We start from the raw sequence: 22023 nt of genomic DNA, 5'->3' as shown, positions 1-22023 counted from the left end.
TTTATTTAAAACTGTAGTTTTTAAAGTTAAAAACAAGTTAGTCACCGAAGTTTTTTCATAATAAACATTAAGTTTAAATATTCTTCTTAATTAATAAGTAAATTATTTTGAAATAGCTAAACATATTCAAACTAATATTTTCAGATTTTTATAACAAGATTAAACAAAGTATCATCAAGTTATGTCAGGTGAAAGTAATATGGACCATACTGATGTTAAAAGAATAATATTTAATAATAACCATGAAAAATTAGCAAGTGTTGGTGCAACTTGTAGAAGTTCAGTAGTTGATTGTTTTAAAAACAAATGCATGAAGTTTTTCACAAAACAATTAGATAATAAAAGTGTACAAGCTAACAACACTTTTGAAAGTACAGGTAATAAAATTTAAAAAATGTTTTAGATTGATCTATTTGTTATATTTAGTTTTAATAATATTTATTAATTTTAATTTTGTATAGACTTAATTTGTTCGTTAAAGCATAACTTTTATGCTTAAAAAGGATTAAAAATTTAAAAGAAAAGACTTAGTATTAATATAAGATGTTATTAAAAAGTTTTAAAAAAATTTGAAAACTGTAAACTATATTAAGAAAATTAAAATGAATAGATAAAAAGAGCATATTAGGGGTTAGTTATATTTTTCGATGTTGATATTGACTTTTATGTAAATTATAAAGGTAAACTACAAACAATTAATTCAACTATTGAAAAAATATATAATGCTTGAGATATAGTTATTTTATTTAAATGTTACAAATTTAAGCTATTTTACTGGAATATTTTTACAGTAAAACTAATCAGAAATCCAAAAAATCAAAAAATATAATCTTACCCAACATTTTTTAAACTTAATTATTCAGGTGATATTATTGTTATTGAAAATTTATTGTAAAGATTGAGAAAAAATTTGACCCAAAAAAAGAAAAGCACATCTGGAAAAATGTCTTTTCAAATTAAAAAAGACAACTTTATTTTTTGGTACAATAGTAATGTTAATTATTTACTTAAGATTTGAAAAAGACTGTTTAAAGTGTAGGAAAAGATATTCTTTTATCTTGTCGGTTTTTTCTTTTACAGTTTAAAATATTTCTAAACATCTATAAACAGCACTAATCCAAATCTCTTATCAGAGATCTGCTAGTAGACTACCATATCTTATAATGTTAAATTTAAAAAAGTAATACTGTAATATTTTTTTATTTTTAAACAATAATTACAAAAACTTTTACTGAATTTAATTTTTTTTTTTATTTAATAAAAGCATTATGTAATAAAACAATAATATTGTTATCAATTACGTAGATTTCTAGTTCTAAATCTATCAATTACTCTAAGCAAATTTACAAATATGTTATTTATACATGCTTAATTTTTTAGATATACCAAATATGAAAGAATATGAAATCGTTTTAGCTTTGAAAATAAATAAGCTTTTGCAAACAGAAAATGCAAACATGAAGATAAGTAAAATCATCCGAGATAAATTAGCTGTCAAAAACGTTCTTACTTTTTACAGCTTAGCTAAACTTTACAAACTACCAACTGTTTCTGAGTCATCATTGCTTTATATTGAGCGTTGTTTTCCAATGATTGTTGAAACTCAAACATTTTTACACTTAAACTTTAATCTTGTTGCGAAAATGCTTAACAGTTCTGAACTAAATATTCACTCGGAAGTTGAAGTATTTAATGCAGTTATTAGTTGGTTGGAATACAATAGTGAACAACGTAGCAAATATGCAAAACAATTGTTATTAAGAGTACGATTTCCTTTAATGTCAGAACACGCATTAAAGTATATTTCAAACTGTCATTCAACATTCAATAAAAAAGGGGAATGTGTTGAACTGATAAAAAAAACTTCAGCTAATAAAAAAAATATCTTTCAAAATAACTTAAGCAGCTTATATACTAATAGGTATTGTAGTCAAGATCAATTTAAAATATTAGTTTGTGGTGGTAATAAACCTAAGTCTAGTACAGATTTTATAGTTGCAAGTGTAAAACAGATTGATAAAAGGAATTTACACAAAATTAAAAGACTTTCCTCAATGAAAGAAGATCGAACGAGTTTTGAAGCTGTTTTTTTAAAAGGAGAAATTTACGTATTTGGTGGTACTAAAAGTTTAGTAAACTATTTTGTCGTAGATAGTGTAGAAAAATATTCCTTTTCTACCAATAAATGGACTACACTAACTAAAATGTTTGATAAACGTCTGCACTTTTGTGCTTGTTCATTTATTGATAAAGTATTTATTTTTGGAGGTTGTTTATTTGGTAGCAATAATTATGGTTTTACAACTAGTTCTAATTTAGAATTCAATATTGAACATAACAGTTTTAGAGAATTTTGTGAAATGAATGTAGCAAGAAGATGTACAGCTTGTGCAGTTTTTCAAGGAAATATTGTTGTTTCCGGTGGAATTGATGTAATTGATAATGATTTGAACTCAGTAGAATCATATGATGTATTTGGTGATAAATGGTCATCAATGCCTAATATGATAAATCGTCATAATAATCACAGTTTAACTGCTGTAAAAGATAAATTGTTTGTTATTGGATATGAAATAGACACTTGTGAAGTTTTTGACAACGTTTGTAAGAAATTTGTTGCTTTTAAGAAGCCACCAAGTATCACTTATAATAAGTGTGTGTCGGTAGGTAACAAAATTTTAGTTTTTCAAAAATGCACTTCATCAGTAATTTGTTATAATGTTGATGAAGATAAATGGTCTGAAGAATCATGTCAAGTAACAAAATATATTCAAAATTTTGCTTGTGCAAAGTTACCTTGGTTTTAAATAATTAGTTTAATGTACATATTAGTTTGATGATTGTGAATTGAGTTTGTGCATTGCAAATAAAAGGGTTTTATTAGAATGTTGTGTTTATTTTATTTAACCACCGAAAGTTATTTAGTCTTAAACACAATTTGCTTATATATTAGCTATGTTAAATAAAAATAAATTGTTAGGAATTTTCAAATTTAACTGTAGCTGTTTTTATTAAACCATTTTCAATATTTTTAAATTTTTTTAATTATTTTTATAAAGCGATTAGGTAAACTAAGGTTCTTGAAACAAAAATCTGCGCCATGCAATTTTTTTTTTGTTTACAGCAAATTAAACGAAAAATTTTCAAAAAACTAACGATCGTAAACTTAGCTTGAGAGCGTTTTTTAAGAATTTTATAAAAATGTCCAAACTTTAGGCCCAATTATTTTCCTTATCATCCTTAGCTAATTAAAGACTTTTTTTTCAGTGAAAGGTCCTTTGTAATTAATTTAAATAATAAATTTATTGTATTGGGGTTTGATTTAAGTGGGGCTCCTTTAGATATTTACTTTTTTTTTATACAAATTTTTCTCCAAAAGTAGTAACTTTATTCAAATTTTTTTTATACATACTTGTTAAAATAAGTTTTAGGATGTTGTAATTTTTATTTCCACAACAAACCTGAATAAATTTTTCAGAAAAATTCCAATTTTTCACGACTTTCGTTTTCAGACATACAACTTTTTATACAAAAATTAAAATATAATTTTAATACTTTTTATTTTTTGACAGATTTGTTTAATTATCTTTTATGATGTTGTGATATTTTTTCCCCAGTTTGTTATTGCTTGTAAAATATATGACCCATACAAGTTTTATCTAAATTCTTAGCAAATCTACTTGAGAGATTTCAGCATAAGTGCTAAAAGTTTAGGTAAAATTTGTATGGGTCATATATTTAAAAATAAATGATAAATTGAAAAAAAAAATCAACATCATTAAACTCATTTTAAAAAGTATGTTCAAAAAAATTTGAATTAAATTATTATTTTTGGAGAAAAGCTTCTATAAATAAAAAGCAATGTAAATTTTTAAAGGGGCCCTACTAAAAAAGTGAAATCCCAATACAATAAATTTATTTTTTAAATAAAAGACTAATTCTCTAGATTAAAGAAAAAAGTTTTTAATTAGCTTTTAAGATAAGGGAAATATTTGCGTCTTAAGTTCGGAGACTTAAGTTCACGCTCGTTTAAACTTTCTATTAGGATCTTTACCAATTGTAGTTTATCATCTTTTTTGTTCAAAATATTATTTTTATGGTGTTATTACAATAAGGTTAAAATGCAGAACGCACAGGTTTTATTCTTTAAAAAATGGTCCAAGACATCTTAAATATAACTGATTTCTTATTTAAGGTTTTTATTAAATACCACAAATAATAAACAAAATAAAATGTGTGATGTAAAACGTTTCATATGAAAAGGTATTCTTTAATTTATTTTATTAATTTTTTTTATTTATTCGTAAAATAAATTTTGTATTTGTACTTTGTATTTTTTTATTTTATTTATACAAATACTAGTTACTAATCTCATAATATATTGGATATTATTGTTTTACTTTATTAATGCTATTTTATATATATCTTTATATTTAGATCAATTAGTTCTAATTACGCTTTACATATCGTAGTGAAGCACATTATATTCTATGTAAAAGGATCTTTTTGGAAAATAAGTCTAATATTGTGCTTCAAATAATTCAATTTTTTTTGACCACATATAAACTTTCTGTTTGTCGATATTTCTTTTAGAGTTTGTTTCCAACGGATAAAGGGTTTAAGCTGTTAAGATGTAGATGCGCAGTAGAGAGATAACTAAATTAGTTTATAAATCATTTAAGTCTCATTTAAATTAGTAGTTTTATTGTTATAACTTAATATATATATATATATGAAATTTTAGGAAAATATAAATTTATTGTTAGTAAAATAAAAGAGTTTATTATTTTTGAATATTGTAAAAAGTCAAGCAACTCTTGTTTCTTAGCTACACTATTACCAAGATTGTTATGAAAACATTTAGTAATTCAAATATTTAAATTAATAGATGATTATAATGTAGTTTTATCAATTTATATATTTTTTGCATTAAAACAAAATCTAAAATTTTATTTTTTCTTTAATTTGTATTGTGTAAATAAGTAGAATAAAAGCACATGGAAAACATATAATAAAATTAAAAAACATATATACAAAATGATGTGAATTAAAAAAACTTAATTACTTTCACAGAACCCACTTAAAGAGCTTTAAAAAAATCAATTTCAAAATAACAGAACTTTTGTTTAATAAAAGCAATTAAGTTTTGTTCAATAATCACCTGTAGGTTCGAAATGAATTGCATTTTGCTAAATAAAATACAAAATTTATAAAAAAATCAGTGTAATTAATGTAATCGTCTTTTATCTGTAGTTTTGTGATGTTTAGTTTATTGTTTAGATGGAAGATTATTTTCAGCAATGAACATTTGTACTCAACAATATTTAGTAACTTCGTCATATTGTACTGTTTTATTTGTTTTGCTTTTTAGCAAAGTGCAATTTATTTTTAACTAACAGGAGACATAACAATTTTGCTGTTGTTGTTACTTCTGTTATTTTTAAGCTCGATTATTCTTATTAGAAACATAACATTTACAAATTAATTTTCTAGTTTAATCTTCCCTTATTCTTTTTTTAATTAGGTATTGAACTTTTTGAAAAACAAGAAAATTGTAAGTACAAACATCAAAATTGAAAAAATATCTATGTTGATAAGTTTACTAAAAAGCAATGCGTATATCTGATATCAAGCAGTACATTTTATCAAAAACTGTTTCTGATTATAAAAAATGTAAAAAACGACTTATCTCAGCTCGGCTGTTCTGTTGAAACAACTTTTTCTATTTCTATTAAAACCGGCCTCTTTGCTAACAGCTTGCTTTACACATTATCTAATTTCGTAGGATTTTGTGTAGATACGGAATTCGTTAGGTTTTAAAAGTGAATTGTTAACTTAATGATCAGCACAAGACATTGTTTTAGTTAATAACACTCAATTATAGACACTGAACATAAAAAGTAGACATAAAATAATTGGAACTAGAGATTGTTGTTTTCGTTGGTAGTACGAATAAGTAACCAAAAATTTTTCCGCTGAACTATATTGAAAAACTGTTGTTATCTTTTTGTGCTTAATGTATGCATTTTAATTAAATTCATTCGAATTGAAATTAAAAACTATTTATTTGATAAAAAAAACTTTTGTTTTTACAAAACTATTGTTTATATTCATTATTGAAATTAAAAAAAAAAACAATATAAAAAAGGGTGAGAACTTTTCTGAAACTCATAAAAAAATTTAAGATAACTTTAAATATTATAATAGCTAAAGTTCACTTTAATATTCTTTGTATAGCTACTTACGGAGTTTTGATAGTATGATAGATTTTTGGGTAACAAGTACAATTTATTGATATAAAATTTTGTATTAAACAAAAGTTTAATTTACTAAAACTTATGTTTTGGTTACTTTTATTCAATCACAATTTTTCTGATGACGTTTGAAAAAAAAAAGCCAAAAATACAAAAAAAAAATAGTATTTTAAACAGAAAACACAACGGTTTTTTAGTTGAAAAGTTTATTAAACACATTTGTTGAATATTAAAACTTGAATGTAAAACACAATATTTTAAATCAAAATAAGACAAAATAAATGTAATTTGTAAGCAAATTATTCTTATTTTTAACAGAAAAATAAAGTTTTTGTATTGCAATATTTTTTTAAAGATAATTTTTCCCTTGTTTCAGTAATTATTCTCAGTTATGAACATAAACATTATAAAATGGTTTGTATTTGATATTTTGTAACTTTTCGCTGTTTTGAAAAAACAAAATCAATCGAGCCATTTTAGTGTAATAACCACAGCTCATGTGGCTTATACATTAGCAGTGGAAAAACAAAATAATCCAAAGAAAGAAACTATGTTTATGCTATTGAAATAAAAAACATTATAAGTTAACTGAAAGGTTTGAAATAAATCGCAATAGAAAAATTATTTATTTTCTGCTTGTTGATTTCAATATTTTCATAGACACACTTTTTTGTTAGATATAAATAAAAAAGTAATTTAAAAAGAAGAAATGATAGTTTGCTTTCATTAATTTCTTTTATTTAATATAAAAAACACTGAATAAGCTATGTGAAAATGCATAAATGATTATAAAGTTTTTACTACAAGTTTGCCACTCCCTTATACTAGTTTAAAAAGTTTTTTTTTATTTTTAAATAACTTTTTGAAACTTAAGAATTTTTTTATTTATATTAGTTTTGGAATATTCCAAGTTCTTTTAACAATATTGAAGTTATGTAAACATAAAATTTAAACAATTTGCTACAATTCATTATTAATTAAGACAAATAAAGTTGATATTTGAAATTATTTTTCATTTTATAACATAAACTCTTTTTTATTGAGTTCTAGCAGAAACAACTGTAACAGGATATAAATCAAAATTTTTATAATGTATTTGTTCTTAGATTACAAGTTTTCAAAGTCCCCTTAGCATCAGGCCACTCAAATTTGATTGAAACAAAATAAAATTGCAAGTGACACAGAATTACTATCAAAAAACATTTATAAATGCCACACACTCTGGATACTAATGATTACTATTTTTTTTATTTAAGAAAATCTCAGAATGACTCAGTTTATCTTGGGACAATTTAAATTTGTTTTTAAAACTTAGGCTGTTTTTTTAAAACCCAGGCTGACTCAAAATAAATTTGTTTTTTTTTAAAGACCTCAGATAAGTTTTAAAGTTTTTAAAACATCTCAAGTTGTTTATTTATATAGATTTTTAATTAGATTTACTTTTTATTTTATTTTATAACTAATTTTGTTAAACAACCTGGTTTTTAGTGGTTTTGAAAATTTTTAAGTTTTTTCTAAGGATTTCAAAAAACTCACGATAACTTAAGACAATTGAAAATCATTCAAGAAAAAGGTCACTCAGGGTCAGGATAGTTTGTGGTCAATTAACTTTTTTTTGAGTTTAATTGTGGCAACCATGTTTATAATAATAAAAGTATTCAACATAAATGACCTTTCAATAATTTATTTACATAAAACTTAATTACTTTGATTGCTTTAAGCTTATTTAAAAGTAAAAAAAAACTGTTGCAAAAAGTAGACTATTAGACTGATGCTTTTAACAAAAAAATATTATCTATTAAGTTAAGTTAAAAAATAAAAATTAAATATTTTAGCAAGTTTTCAATGAATTTTTATATATATAATATTTAATATTTTATTTTTGTAAAACATCTGTTTCACTTATTGATCTACAAGTATAAATTTTTTTTAAAAACCCTAGAAAAATTTCTTATAAACCAGTAGTCACGCTGTTAATTTTTTGAGAGGTTAAAATTTGGTTTTGTTCAATTCTACCTTGTCCTTTATTAGTTACATAGGGTGGGGGAGTTGGGGTTCCACCTTGATTTTTACAAGTTAATCTTATTTTATAGAGTTTTATCTGAGCTATTAGACATTTTTAACTGCTTGAAAAAACTCAAAGTATTTTTTGAGATAGGAGCGATAAAAGTCAGTGACCTCAATAGGTTACTAATGGAAGGTGCAAACTTAAAACGTGAAAAAAGACCATTTCACTAAAGATCTATCTCCTCCTTCATTTGTTAAGCAATCTTTTTTAAATTTTCACAGAAAGTATATTATTAAATTTAAAAAATCGAATGCAGCAATTTTATAAATTAAAAAAAAATTATTAAAAAAAAAACCACCTATTTTTTTTGTTTTTTTTATCTAAATTTTTTAGTAATTTTTATTTAAATTCCAACATTCAAAGTCTTTTAAACTATAAAAGGAACTTTTTCTGAAAGTTTGAGATCTCTAGCCTAAAAAATTAGAGAGAAGATAGATTTTGAGTGATATTTTGAATTTCTTAGAAAATTGACCTCAAAAAACTTGCAGTCCATTCGTTTGTATCGGAAAAATTTTATAAAAAATACAATATCTCAAAGTTAAATAAATTTTTTTAATTCTATAAAAACTGGCTTGTACTTTGTACTTTAAACTTTCATATAAGATCCAGTGTTATTTTTAATAAAAAAAATGTCGGATCTCCCTATGTCTTCAAAGTAATCAAAAATAAGTTGTATGTTTTTAGTAAAAAAAGACCTTTTGGGGACATTTTGTTTCGAAAATACTCACAAGGTAAAATCTCAACACTAAAAACACAAAGAAACATTTTTTAGCATCCAAAAAAAAAACAATCCAACTATGTGAAACAAAATTATAATAATTATATTCTAATAAAATACAATGATGTATTTTATATTAAAGTCAATCAAGATATATTTCAAATTCACAATTATTTTTTATTAATGGTAGAAGACAAAATTTTCAAAACAAAACCATAAGGCCAATTAAGGCCATAGGGGGTTAAGCCTTGTTTTTTACAAGTTAATCTCATTTTATTAAGTTTTCAATATGCTTCGGGTTGGTTTTTACCATTTTAAAACTTTAAAATACTTTTTTGAGATATGACTGGTCAAAGTTGGACCACATAATAGGTTCCTTATGGGGAGAAAAAATATTCACAGCAAAAAAAAAAGACTATTTTTGTTAAAATTTATCTCATCTTACATTTTTCAAGCAATCTTCTTAAAACTTAACTCTACAATAATAAAAAAATAATTATGTAAAACTTTAAATAATTTTGAGTAAAACTTTTCATTTTTGTGATAACATTTAAAATTTGAATTTATTAAAATTCATAAGTAACCTTCTTTTAATATAATGTCTTAATATATAATCTTAAAGGAACATTTCCTGAAAATTTGAAGAAGATTGCTAGAAAAATGAAGGAGGATATGGTTTTATAGTGTTTTTTTTTAATTTCAGAGAAAACTGACCCTGAAATATTTATGGTCCATACGTTTGTATGGGAAACATTTTACAAAACATATAGTGTCTCAAAAGTTAAATAATATTTTTGAATTCTATAAAAAATTGCTTGTAGTTTGTACTTGAAGCTTTCAAATAAAAGCCAAAGTTATTTTATGTAAAAAATATTTTTAACTCCCCTACGGCCTTAACCTGAAAACTTGAATAATCTAAATTCGAAAAGTTAAGCAAAAAGTCAGTTCTTAACTTAAATGATGTCATAGTTTTATATAAGTTGTTTACTTTGTCATAGTATTAAAGTAAATTTGTTAAAATAATGTTTCCCACTTTTGTTATATAAAACAATAACCTTATAAGCAACATATCACAAGATTATAAGGCATGTTATTTAAGTTCTGTTGAATAACTAAAAACTAAAAGATGTCATAGTTTTAAAATTATTAAGAAAAATATTGTTTTACTTTTTCTTTAATAAAATAAAAACCACAAATGCCACAAGTTTTAATGTGTGTGATTTCAATTGTTATTATATTAATAAACAATCTAGTAGAAGTATTTCATAACATGGTTTTGTTTTACAGTGAAAAAATTAACTTAATTTATATATAAATATTTCAGTTGAGCAATTATTTAATAATTTTTTTAAAACTTATTTTATATTTAATTTAGTTAATGTAACAATTGTTTAACGCAAATATATTAACTAGAATTTTTTTCATTTTTTCATTTGAAAATAAAACAGTTTAATGGGTAAGTAAAATGTACCAATTAAAAAAGGTTGTTAGAGTAAAAGATATTGTTATAAATCAAGAAATTTAAATTAGACCTCTAAAACTTTAATAATAGCTTTGCCACAACCTCAAAATAACTAGGGACATTTTATACTTTTAGTTTGAGTCTGACTCAAGATAGCTTTATTTTTATAAAAAATTTATAACCATTTAATAGGTTTGCCACACATTCAGAATAAGTAGGGATATTTTATATTTTTATTTTGGGTCTGACTCAAGATAGCTTTGTTTTTATAAAAAAATTATGATCATTTTACAGGGTTGCCACACATTGAGAGTACTCACCATAACTCAGATAAGTTTTTTTTTTATTAACTCAATTTAGTTTTAATTTCAGACCAGTGTTTTCAAGATATAAGATTAAGGTTGTTAATACTGTTCCAAAAATAAATGTTTATCAACGAAACAAATTATACTTGATTTTTGAAAATTCTTGTTTAAACGTTTATGCTTAACTTATACACTTAACACTAATACACACTTTCATCTACCTACTCACTCATTTGATTTTTCTGAAAGCTTAGGCTAGTTAGCTTTACTAAGTATAGTTTTTATTATTATTGATAATTATTATGTTTTCTAATTTTATTATTTTAATGCTTTAGTATATTTTAATCCTTATTTTTATAATTAGTTTCTATGAGTATTTAAAGTAAAACAGACTGACTTTTTTTTTGTTTTACATACCTACAACTCTGAAAATAGTTTGAGAAAAATATTCCAGTACAGCTATATATAGTTTTAATAGTTTTATTTTATAATTAATTGTATTAGACTGAAAAAGAGTTTACGATTTTTCATTCAGAGTTTTAAAAAACTGTTTAGCTATAGTTCAAAATATTTTTTTCTTAAATAATATTTTTATATTTAAACATTACTTTCCTAATTAAGAAATTTAACTATTAAAAATAAAAATAATTTTTTACACAAAATATTTTTTGATTATATTGATAATTTTTTTTTTATTGGAATTATAACTATTTAGTATTATATAGAACAGTAAGTTATGTAACTCAGAATATATATACATTACTACTACAGTTGCTTAAGGACTTTTGCAAAGGCTTAACATTGTGGTAATAGCATTCTATATTAATATTACTCGAGGATAACTTTTTAAGCTAAAACAAAAAAAACATTTACTAAACAACTTTCTTTCTTGCATTCTGGCAAGTTTCTTGCATTCCTACAATAAAGTTTTAGATAAAATAAATTTGGCTTGTTGGTAATATTTTACAAGGTTAACATAATAATAAAAATAATAATAAATGACCTTAAGTTACCAAATAAACTAGACTATATTTTAGATTAAAAGTTTTGTTTTTTTGGTAAAATACTATTTAAATATTATTATTATCTTCATATCATTCGCTGCTAATACACTTAGAAACATTTTGGTCTTTTGTGTTTTAAAAACATAATAATTCTTAAAAGTTAGTCCATTATCATTAGTAATAGGTATTTATAAATAAAAAAGTAAATATAAAAGCTCTATTTATAGAATATAATAAATTTCTAGTGTAGCTGAATAAGTTTTTAATTTTAAGGTTTATATTAGTACTTTACAAACCATTTTAAAGAGTTATATTGCTTTATTATATGATGTTTATTTATTTATGATATTAGAAATTCATTGTTTTGTTTATGTTGCTTTACAAAACATTTTTTTTTAATAATTTTTATAAAACACAAAATTTCAATATTTTTAAGTGCTAACACTTGTTTATTTTTACTTTAAGTTTTTTGAAATTAAAAACAGTAACCATTTAGTTAAGTTTTTTAGTATATAGATTTTTAAATTTTTAAAAGTACAATTTTGTTTTTTTATTTCAAAGGTTCTATTTTTTAATGTTCAAAATTAGTTGGTCTTCAAACTTAATTTCAGTATAAACTATTAGTTAAAAGTTGTTTTTAATAAAAAATATATATTAAAAAAGCTAATACATCTTTATTATATTTTTTCATTTATTTATAGCAAAATAATAAAAACATTATCAAGTCATGTCAGGTGAAAGTAATATGGACCATATTGATGGTAGGAAAATGAAATTTGAAGGTAAACATGAAAAACTAACAAGTGTTGGTGCAAATTGTAGAAATTCAGTAGTTGATTGTTTTAAAAACAAGTGTATGGAGTTTTTTACAAAAAATTAGATGATAAAAGTGTACAAGCTTACAATACTTTCACCAATACAGGTAAAATAATCTAAAAAATATTTCAACATTTATCTTTTTTTTTTAATAGTTTTAATATAATTGTTTTTTATAGATTTATGGATTTAGATAAAAAAAATATTCTATGGTTACAAAATATTATAAATTAAAAAAATATTTTGATAATCTTTATTAAATTTTATAAAAAGTGCTTAAATATTGAATACTCTAAACTATTTCAACTATGAATTCAAATAAGTAAAACTAAAACTGTTAAGGACATAAATAGGCTCCTAGTGATCTTTTTTATTGAATATTTGAGTTGACAGTTATTTTAAAGTTTGATAGTTTATATCAATATTTTTTAAATATAAAATTTAACTTAATTTTGTGATAAGTCAATTTGTTTTAAACTTATCCTATATAACCATATTGACTAAAATATTTTTACAGTTTAGACTATCCAGAATACAAAAATAATTTTCATTAATTTTTCAAGGTGTTAAACTTTTATTTTCAGTAAATCTTCTTTGAATCAACAAAATCCTGTTGTAAAGACTAAGCAAAATATGACAAAAAATATGACAAAAAAAAAGAAAGTTTCAAAAACGCTTTTCGGAAAAATAAAAATTTTAATGAAATAAACTATAATACTTGTTATTGTTAAGTAAAAGTATTATAAGACAAAAAAAAGTTGCTTAATTTATGAGGTTTTTATTTTAAACTTTTTAATTTTACATATCTTAAGGTTTAGTATAATCACAAAAACCAGTAAAAAATAAACGTTTTAAATATAAAGTAAACAAATAAAGAGCAAATATTTTGGCCCCACTATCCATTAAATTAAGATTAAAAATGTGTTAGATATCAATTTGTGTTTAGTTTTTTTTTAAAGAAATCATTTACTTTACTAGAAATAAAACAACTAACAGATAGCTATTGATTTAGTTTGCAATATATAATACAACTAAATTTATAAAAACATACAAATCACAAAATAACTTAATTAAAAAAACATACTTTTAAAAACAGCAATGTAGATAGTTCCATAACATAAAACTATTTTTAAATTTAAACTCTTCCTTAAATTATAGACAATTTTATTTGAATTTAATTTAAAATCTCTAAACAAATCAAAACTTGTTATAGAGGGATAGACTTACCTTTTTGTTTTTTTTTTATTTAAGGTTCGGATTTCTATTAAATTTCATTGCCAAGCCCGACCTCCTATTTGTTCGTAGCCAACCTCTAACTTGGAATCTTTAATAAAAAGACGATAATTATCAAATATTTTTGTCTTAATAAATAACAGCTAGATATAAAAAAAAATTAAAATGCACATCATAACTGAAATAAAGATGTCTAGTTGTCTAGATATTTCATTAAAGTTAAACAGATTTACAATTTGAATACTTACATATGTGTATTTTTTTAGATGTACCTAATATGGAAAAAAACGAAATTGTTTTAGCTTTAAAAATAAATAAGCTATTGCTAAAAGAAGATTCAAGCATAAGAATCAGCAAAAACATCCGAGACAAATTAACTGTTAAAAACGTTCTTACTTTTTACAGTTTTGGTAAATTTTACAACGTAACTAGTGTTGCTGAAAAATCCTTGCTTTTCATAGAACGATGTTTTCCTATGCTTGTTGACATAAAAAACTTTTTACACTTGGATTTCAATCTTGTTGCAAAAATACTTGCGAGTTCTGAATTAAATGTTCAGACGGAAGTTGAAATATTTAATGCAACAACTATTTGGTTAAAATACAACTGAGAAGAACGTATCAAATATGCAAAACAATTATTATTAAAAGTCCGACTTCCTTTGCTTTCAGAATCTGCGTTGAAATATATTTTAGACTCTAGCTCTTCATTAAAAAAAATTCAGGATTGTGTTAAAGAGCTAAAAGAAGTTTATATGAAAACGCTAAACAATAGTTCAAATAGCTTTTATACAAATAGGTATTGTAGTCAAAATACGTTAAGCTTGATAGTATGTGGTGGATATAATATTAAAAGTAATGATGTAGTAAATGTTGTGAATCAGGTAGATGGAAATGATTTAAAAATTAATAAAAAATTTCCATCAATGTTAAGAGAACGACATAGCTTTGAAGCTGTTTGTTTGAAAGGAGAAGTTTATGTTTTTGGTGGTCGTTATAAGTATGGTACTGCAGTAATGTCTGTTGAAAAATTTTCACCAATTTCTAATACTTGGAGCTTTAAAGCTTATATGTTTGATAAACGTCAGTACTTTTGTGCTTGTGCATTTATGAATAAAATATTTATTTTAGGTGGTTATTGTTATAATGGTAGATATAAATCAATGAATTCATGTTTTCGATTTGATACAATAGAAAAACGTTGGAATAAAGGACGTGGAATGACTGAAGAAAGGAGTAAAGCAGCTTGTACAGTTTTTCAAGGAAACATTGTAGTTTCAGGTGGATGTGATAGTAATGATGATGAATTGAACACAGTAGAATCGATTGATGTATTTGCCAACAAATGGACAACATTGGCTAATTTGAAAAATGGTCATAGTGATCATAGTTTAGTGACTGTAAAAGAAAAACTTTTTGTTATTGGTAGTGAAACAAATATTTTTGAAGTTTTTGACAATGTTTGTAAAAAGTTTATTGCTGTGAAATACTCTCACAGCTACATTAGCTTAAACAAAGCTATGTCAATTGGAAACAGAATCGTAGTTTTTCTAAATAAAAGTTCATCAATTTTTTGTTATAATGTCGATAAAGGTAAATGGTCTGTTGAATCATGTGAATTGACAAAATATCTCGATGATTTTTCTTGTACAAAGATACCTTGGTATTAACACTATTAGTTAATATAACCTGCTCACTGACAATTAAATTTAACAACTAGGTTGAGAATTTAAGTTTGAGTATTGTCCTAGACATGACGTTAAACTGTTCTAGTGTGTGAATCGATAACCGAAATGTTTTTTTGTACACCAGGTCCTTGGACTAAATTTTTTGAGCGTACTTTTTATCATTTAATAAACAATACACGATATATTTTAATATAATAGTAAATATATTTTAGTTTACTGTTAATTTTTTTTTAAAATATTTTGTAATTTTTTTTTAAAGATATTAATAATAGTTGTACTATTTGAGTTTACAACACTATTAGATGTTTAAGCAGAAACTTATAATTACGTCACAATATTACACTTGAATTTTTGTAAAGAGATAAAGTAATGTAATTTATTCTAGTGTGAAAGTTACAATAAATGTTTGTTAACAAATTTTACCAGCTTATTAGTTGTAAGTTTTTTATAAGTATCAAATTTATAACATTTTTAAGTAGCTTATTTTTTTACTTTTAAATTAATTCACTTGTTAGGTTTAAACGTCTAAGGTTTTTCAAGGCCCTTATTAGACCCCTTTAACAACAGGCTACATAAATTAGATTAAAATAAAGGTAAAAATTGTTATATAAATTCCTACTTTTACAGATTATTAACAGCAAGTATAAATGTAAAATAAATTTATACAGGGTTGCCAAACACTCAGGGTTATTAATTAGTTTATACATTAACTATTTTCTATATACATTAAGTTATTTAACTAAGTTAAAAAACTTTATCAACAACTTTTTTTTTTTAATCTCAATCGATTTGAAGTTTTAACTTTGAAACCTCATAAAAATTGTTCTTATCATAGTAAACACCTATTGTAGAAGTATTTATAAACATTCTTTCTTTTTGTTGTTGAGAAAAATAAAGAACATGAGGTACAAGTAGTTTGCCCCAGAAGCCAAAAGAAATATATGGGTTTGAAAACGACTCAGGACAAAGGGCAGTTATTCATGACAATTTTTTTGACTCAAAGATTGGCAACCCTGTTCAAATCTATAGATTTTTTCAATATTTGTGTATTTTTAGTTAATTGAATTTTAATTAAGGTCGTTGTTTTAAGATTGAGCTAGTGCCATCATTTTAATATATTTCCTATAAACTCCGGCTGACTAAGTTTATCCTGATGTACACAGTCTAGTTTTTAATTTCTCAGAGGGTAGTAACCTTAAAGTTTTAATGGTAGGCTCAAGAAAAAAAATTAAAAAAAAGTTTCAGTTATTCCTTCAGTATAAAGCAACTCTTTAAAAATTTCCTAGTTTAATCTTAGCACTAAAAAAACTATTGCTATGTATTTTTTTTTTACATTTTAATTTCTCTAAAAATACTAAAATGTGGTGACTTAGGACAGTCTTTTTGACTCAAAGATTGGCAACTATATTCAAATCTCAAGAAATATGTTTTTTTTTAAATCTTTTATATATATTTATTGTAGAACACATTTAAAGTATTATTACAGTTTCTTTACACTACTTGTATACTGTTCAAGATCTTAATGTCAGTTCTATACTAAAAATAGACTAATAAAATTACTTTAAAATCATTCATTTTTGTAACATTTTAATACTGGAAAGTAGTTTAAATTTCGATTACTCGCCTGTTGTTTTATTAGTTTAAGCTAGATTTAAAGTTTGTTTAGTATACTTAAGGGTTAAAATGATGATTTTAAATAGTTTAGTAAATTATTTTTGATTGGGCAAAGGTTCAATTTGATAATGAGTTCCAAACAATACGTTAGGGTTAGACCTAGTAAGGAAGTATAATAATGTTTCAAGGCAAACCGAATGCTGAATAAAACAAAAATTAACATAAAACGTCATGTTTAAGTAAGTTGATCTCAAAGAATTAAAATTTTGAAATTTTACAGAATTTTATCTGCAGTTTTCTCAAGTTTAAATAGTTCTTATTATACATATTTAACAAAATTATTAAAACTTTACAATATGTATTACTTTTTAGTAAAAGCTGTTTAGTAGTGCTCAAATAATGCTTATTTTATCACGTTTTTAATTGACTATCACTTATAGCTTAATAACTGCAGATTTTGAGCTACCTTTCCTAGAAAAAATAGCACTGACTTATACAAATAGGCCGACCCGTAATATAGATAAAAAAGTTTAACAATAACTTGCTAATCATGCTCAAACTATTTGAGCATGATATTTTTAGTTTAAACTATGATAAGATATCTAAAAATTTAGTTTTTTCTTAGTTCTGGCGTTTATTCAAAATAATATTAATGGGAAAATAAGTTTACTAAATTTCTAGTATTTTACAATAATTAAAACTAAATTGTATTAAATAACTTATTAACAATTCTCTAATATTATAAGTTCTAGTTTTGAAAAAAAAAATACTTTATGGTTAAAAGTTGAATAGGATCCCTGTCTGACCTAAAAAACTTAAACATTTTGGTCTTTTTCATTTCCTTATGTGAACTAGTGTTGAAAAATGTCTAACGTTGAATATTCATAATTTAAAAGCTGAACAAAACTAAAGCTTATAAAATATAACTATACTGTAAGTTTTGTTTAATAGCAAATAAAACTTATTTTAAAACGTTTAGTTAATCAAAGTTTTTGCATGTTTAAATTAAATTTACATGACTATTTAAATTAATTTAGCAAATAAACAAAGCTGTTTATAATGTTTATAAGTTATTTGCTTTAAAAATAAGCCAATTACTTGAATTTTAATTTCTTTTAATATAAAAACTAGCTTTAACCTAAGATTAAAATTGATAGTTATTTACTTTTTTCTACTTTTTTGTTTTTTTTTTTCGTGTTTATTTTCATCCTAATTGCTTAAGATTTTATATATTTACTACTTCAGTTTTAATGTGTGCTTAAGACATGTCATTAATGATTTACAATAAATATTCTAATGAAAAATTTTTTAACTAAGTTTTTTTGTGAACTAAGATTTTAAATAAATTATTTTAAGCCAACATGTAGCATAAATTACCTTAATAAGTTAATAATTTATGAATATCTATTAAGTACAATTAAAATTATTAAAATTTTTAAAACTATATGTATATACTTATATGTAGATATACTTCAGATAAAACAAAGATTGAAGGAAACGAATTAGCAGTAGCTTTAAAACTTAATAAGTTGATGTTAGATGAAGATAAAAATTTAAAGATATCCGATTTCATAGAAGACAAAGTGACTGTAGATAAAGTTCTGACATTGTATACTTTAGCTAAACTTTTCAACCTAGCTACTATTTCTGAGTCATCTTTGATTTACATTGAATGTTGTTTTCCAATGGTTGTTGAAACAAATAGCTTCTTACACTTAGACTTTAATCTTGTTGCAAAAATATTTTCAAGTTCTGAATTAAGTGTTCATTTAGAAGTTGAAGTATTTAATGCAATGATTACTTGGTTGAAACACAACAATGAAGAACGTATGAAATATACAAAACAATTGTTACTAAAAGTCCGACTTCCTTTATTGTCAGAACAAGCGTTGAAATATGTTTTAGATGTAAGTTCTTCCATTAGTAAAAATAATGAACATGAAAACATATTAAAAGAAGTTTTAGCAAAAAACGACTACTTTAAAAATAAGTCAGCTGTTTATTGCACAAGTAGGTATTGTAACCGAAATCAATTTAATTTCTTAATTTGTGGTGGTTGTGACTTGACAAAATTTTATAAAGTTGTAAGCAAAGTACATCGAATTGATGAAAATGATAAGAATAATGTTTATTGTCTTACTCCAATGAATGAATGTAGATACAGTTTTGAAACTGTTTGTTTAAAAGGAGAAGTTTGTGTCTTTGGTGGGTTTGATAACGCTAGAAGTTTGGTAATATCAGTTGAAAAATATTCACCTTCTAACAATAAATGGACGGTATTAACTGACATGCTTGATAAACGTCAGTACTTTTGTGTTTGTGCATTTATGGATACAATATTTATTTTCGGTGGTTCTTTCTATAATAATAGTGATGACGATAATATAAAAACTAACACTTGTTTTGAATTTAATACTAAAAAACAACAATTTTAAAGAAGTTTCTGGAATGAATGAATCAAGAGATTCTGCAGTTTTTCAAGGAAATATTCTAGTTTCAGGTGGTGAGAATAATAATAAAGTTGTTGTAAAAACAGTAGAATCATATGATGTATTTGCTGATAAATGGTCATCGATGGCTAATATGATAAATCATCATGAATATTATAGTTTAGTTGCTGTAAAAAATAAACTATTTGTTATTGGTAATGGAAATAACAAATGCAAAGTTTTCGACAATATTAGTAAGAAGTTTGTTGCTCTTAAATCATCTTACACTTTAAGTGTGAATAAAGCTATGTCGATTGGAAATAAAATTGTAATAATTCAAGATAACAGATCAGCAATTTTAATTTACAATGTTGATAAAGATGAATGGTCTAAAGAATCATGTAATATTACTGAAAACATTTTATGCCTAAGTATTAAAATTATCTTACAATTATTTCAAAAACTATTTTTAAAACTGCCTGAAACGTATAAGATTTAAAATAAAAAAATTCTGATTTTGATTCTATTATAACTTTTAATAAATAAATTAAAATTTTTGAAAATTTTCAACTTTACAAATTTTATTTTCTTTTTTTGCATAATCTTAGGACCATAAATTTTGAATGAATGGTACAGACAGCTAAAAATAAACAAAGATAATAAATTTTAGTGGTGATTTAATAATACTATTGATTCAGCCGTTTAAAAATTTACTCTAAGATAAACTTAATGTTATTTTTACAGAGTTCCTAAAACTCGTTTTATATCTTAAAATGCAACAAATACTGACAAAATTAGCTTAATGTTTGCAAAAAATCTTTAAATTAAGTATTATTTATAATACAGCCTCAAGGAAAAGAAAAAAATCACTACTTTCAAAGTTTATTCTGCCGGACTTGAGATATAAAAAGTTGCTTAATTAATCAATTTAAAAGCACTATTCAAACAATAATATGACAATATATAGGATAAAAAAGTGCTTGTTAAGATTATTTTTTAATTGATTAGTCTAATTAGCGTATGTTAAAGAAAAAAAAATCAGTAACCTAGACAACTTAAAATTATCATTTATATTTTATTGCCAATTGCCTGTATTCACTCAGTATTATAATCTAACAGTACAACACCCGTCACAACCGATCACTTAATATACCCATGTAGACTATTTTTGCGATAATCTGTACTCAATCAATCTTATATTCTAATAAAATAATTCCCATCCCACCGAATATTTAGAATGATAGATTACGATAATCAGTAGTATATGTCAATTAAACAACACCCGTCTACCCGATTAATACCTAGGTTTATTTTATTTAAGGTTGTCAGTATTCTGTAGTTTCATCAATCAATTGAACAACAACCGTCACCCCGATCACTTACAAATCCTAAGTATATTTTATCTGAGGTTTAAGGTATTGTATAGTTGCATATGTCAATTGAACAACACCCGTCAACCCGATCACTTACAATACCTAGGTTTATTTTGTTTAAGGATGTCGGAATTCTGTAGTTACATTTATCAATTTATAACACCCGTCAATCTGATCACTTACAATTCCAAGATATTTTTTATTAAGGTCGTCGGTATTCTGTAGTTTCATATGTCAACTAAACAACACCTGTCACCCGATCACTTACAACACCTAGGTATATTATTTTAAGGTTGTCGGTATTCTGTAGTTGCATTTGTCAATTGAACAACTGCCGTCACCCCGATCACTTACAATACCTAGGTATATTTTATTTAAAGTGGACTGTATTCTTTAGTTGCATATGTCAATTGAACAACACCCGTCACCGCAATCACTCACAATACCTAAGAATAATTTATATATGCTTGTCGGTCTTCTGTAGTTACATATGTCAATTGAACAACAAACGTCACCTCGATCACTCATAATTTCTTGGTATATTTTATTCAAGGTTGTCGGTATTCTGTAGTTGCATAAGTCAATTGAAAAACTGCCGTCAAACCGATCACTTACAATACCTAGGTCATTTCATTTAAATTTTTCGGTATTCTTTTGAATGCATTTGTCAATTGAGCAACCTTTGTCATCCCTTTTTTTACAATACCAAGGTTTAATTTATTAAGTGATGTCAGTATTCTGTAGTTACATAAGTCAATTAAACAACACCCGTTACACCAATCACTTACAATACCTAGGTACATTTTTTTAAAGGTTTTCGGTATTCTGTAGTTGCATATGTCAATTGAACAACAACTGTCACCCCGATCACTTATAATATCTAAGTATATTTTATTTATGGTTGTTAGTATTCTGTAGTTTCATATGTCAAATTGAACTACCACCGTCACCACACTTACTTACAATACCTATGAATGTTTTATTAAGTTGTCGGTGTTCTGTATATGCATACGTCAACTAAACGAAACCCGTCACTCCCAACACTATTATTAGAGGTTGT

The 22023-nt window shown here is 24.1% G+C and overlaps 1 protein-coding gene across 1 annotated transcript; it reads left to right on the top strand.

Moving 5' to 3' along the window:
• The first annotated feature begins 2360 nt into the window (after nt 1–2360).
• On the top strand, nt 2361–20738 carry LOC145842542 (kelch-like protein 32). The gene is made up of 5 exons (XM_082950004.1): nt 2361–2600; nt 14744–14942; nt 15054–15248; nt 19599–19991; nt 20710–20738. The coding sequence occupies exons 1-5, from the start codon at nt 2361–2363 to the stop codon at nt 20736–20738; spliced, it is 1056 nt and encodes a 351-aa protein (XP_082806130.1).
• The last annotated feature ends 1285 nt before the right edge of the window (nt 20739–22023 follow it).

The sequence above is a fragment of the Thalia democratica genome, chromosome 1 (genome assembly GCF_965202585.1).
Source record: "Thalia democratica chromosome 1, ktThaDemo2.hap1.1, whole genome shotgun sequence".
Lineage (NCBI taxonomy): Eukaryota > Metazoa > Chordata > Thaliacea > Salpida > Salpidae > Thalia > Thalia democratica.
The sequence above is the reverse complement of the archived record's forward strand: the minus strand, read 5'-3'. Positions and strand labels throughout refer to the sequence as shown.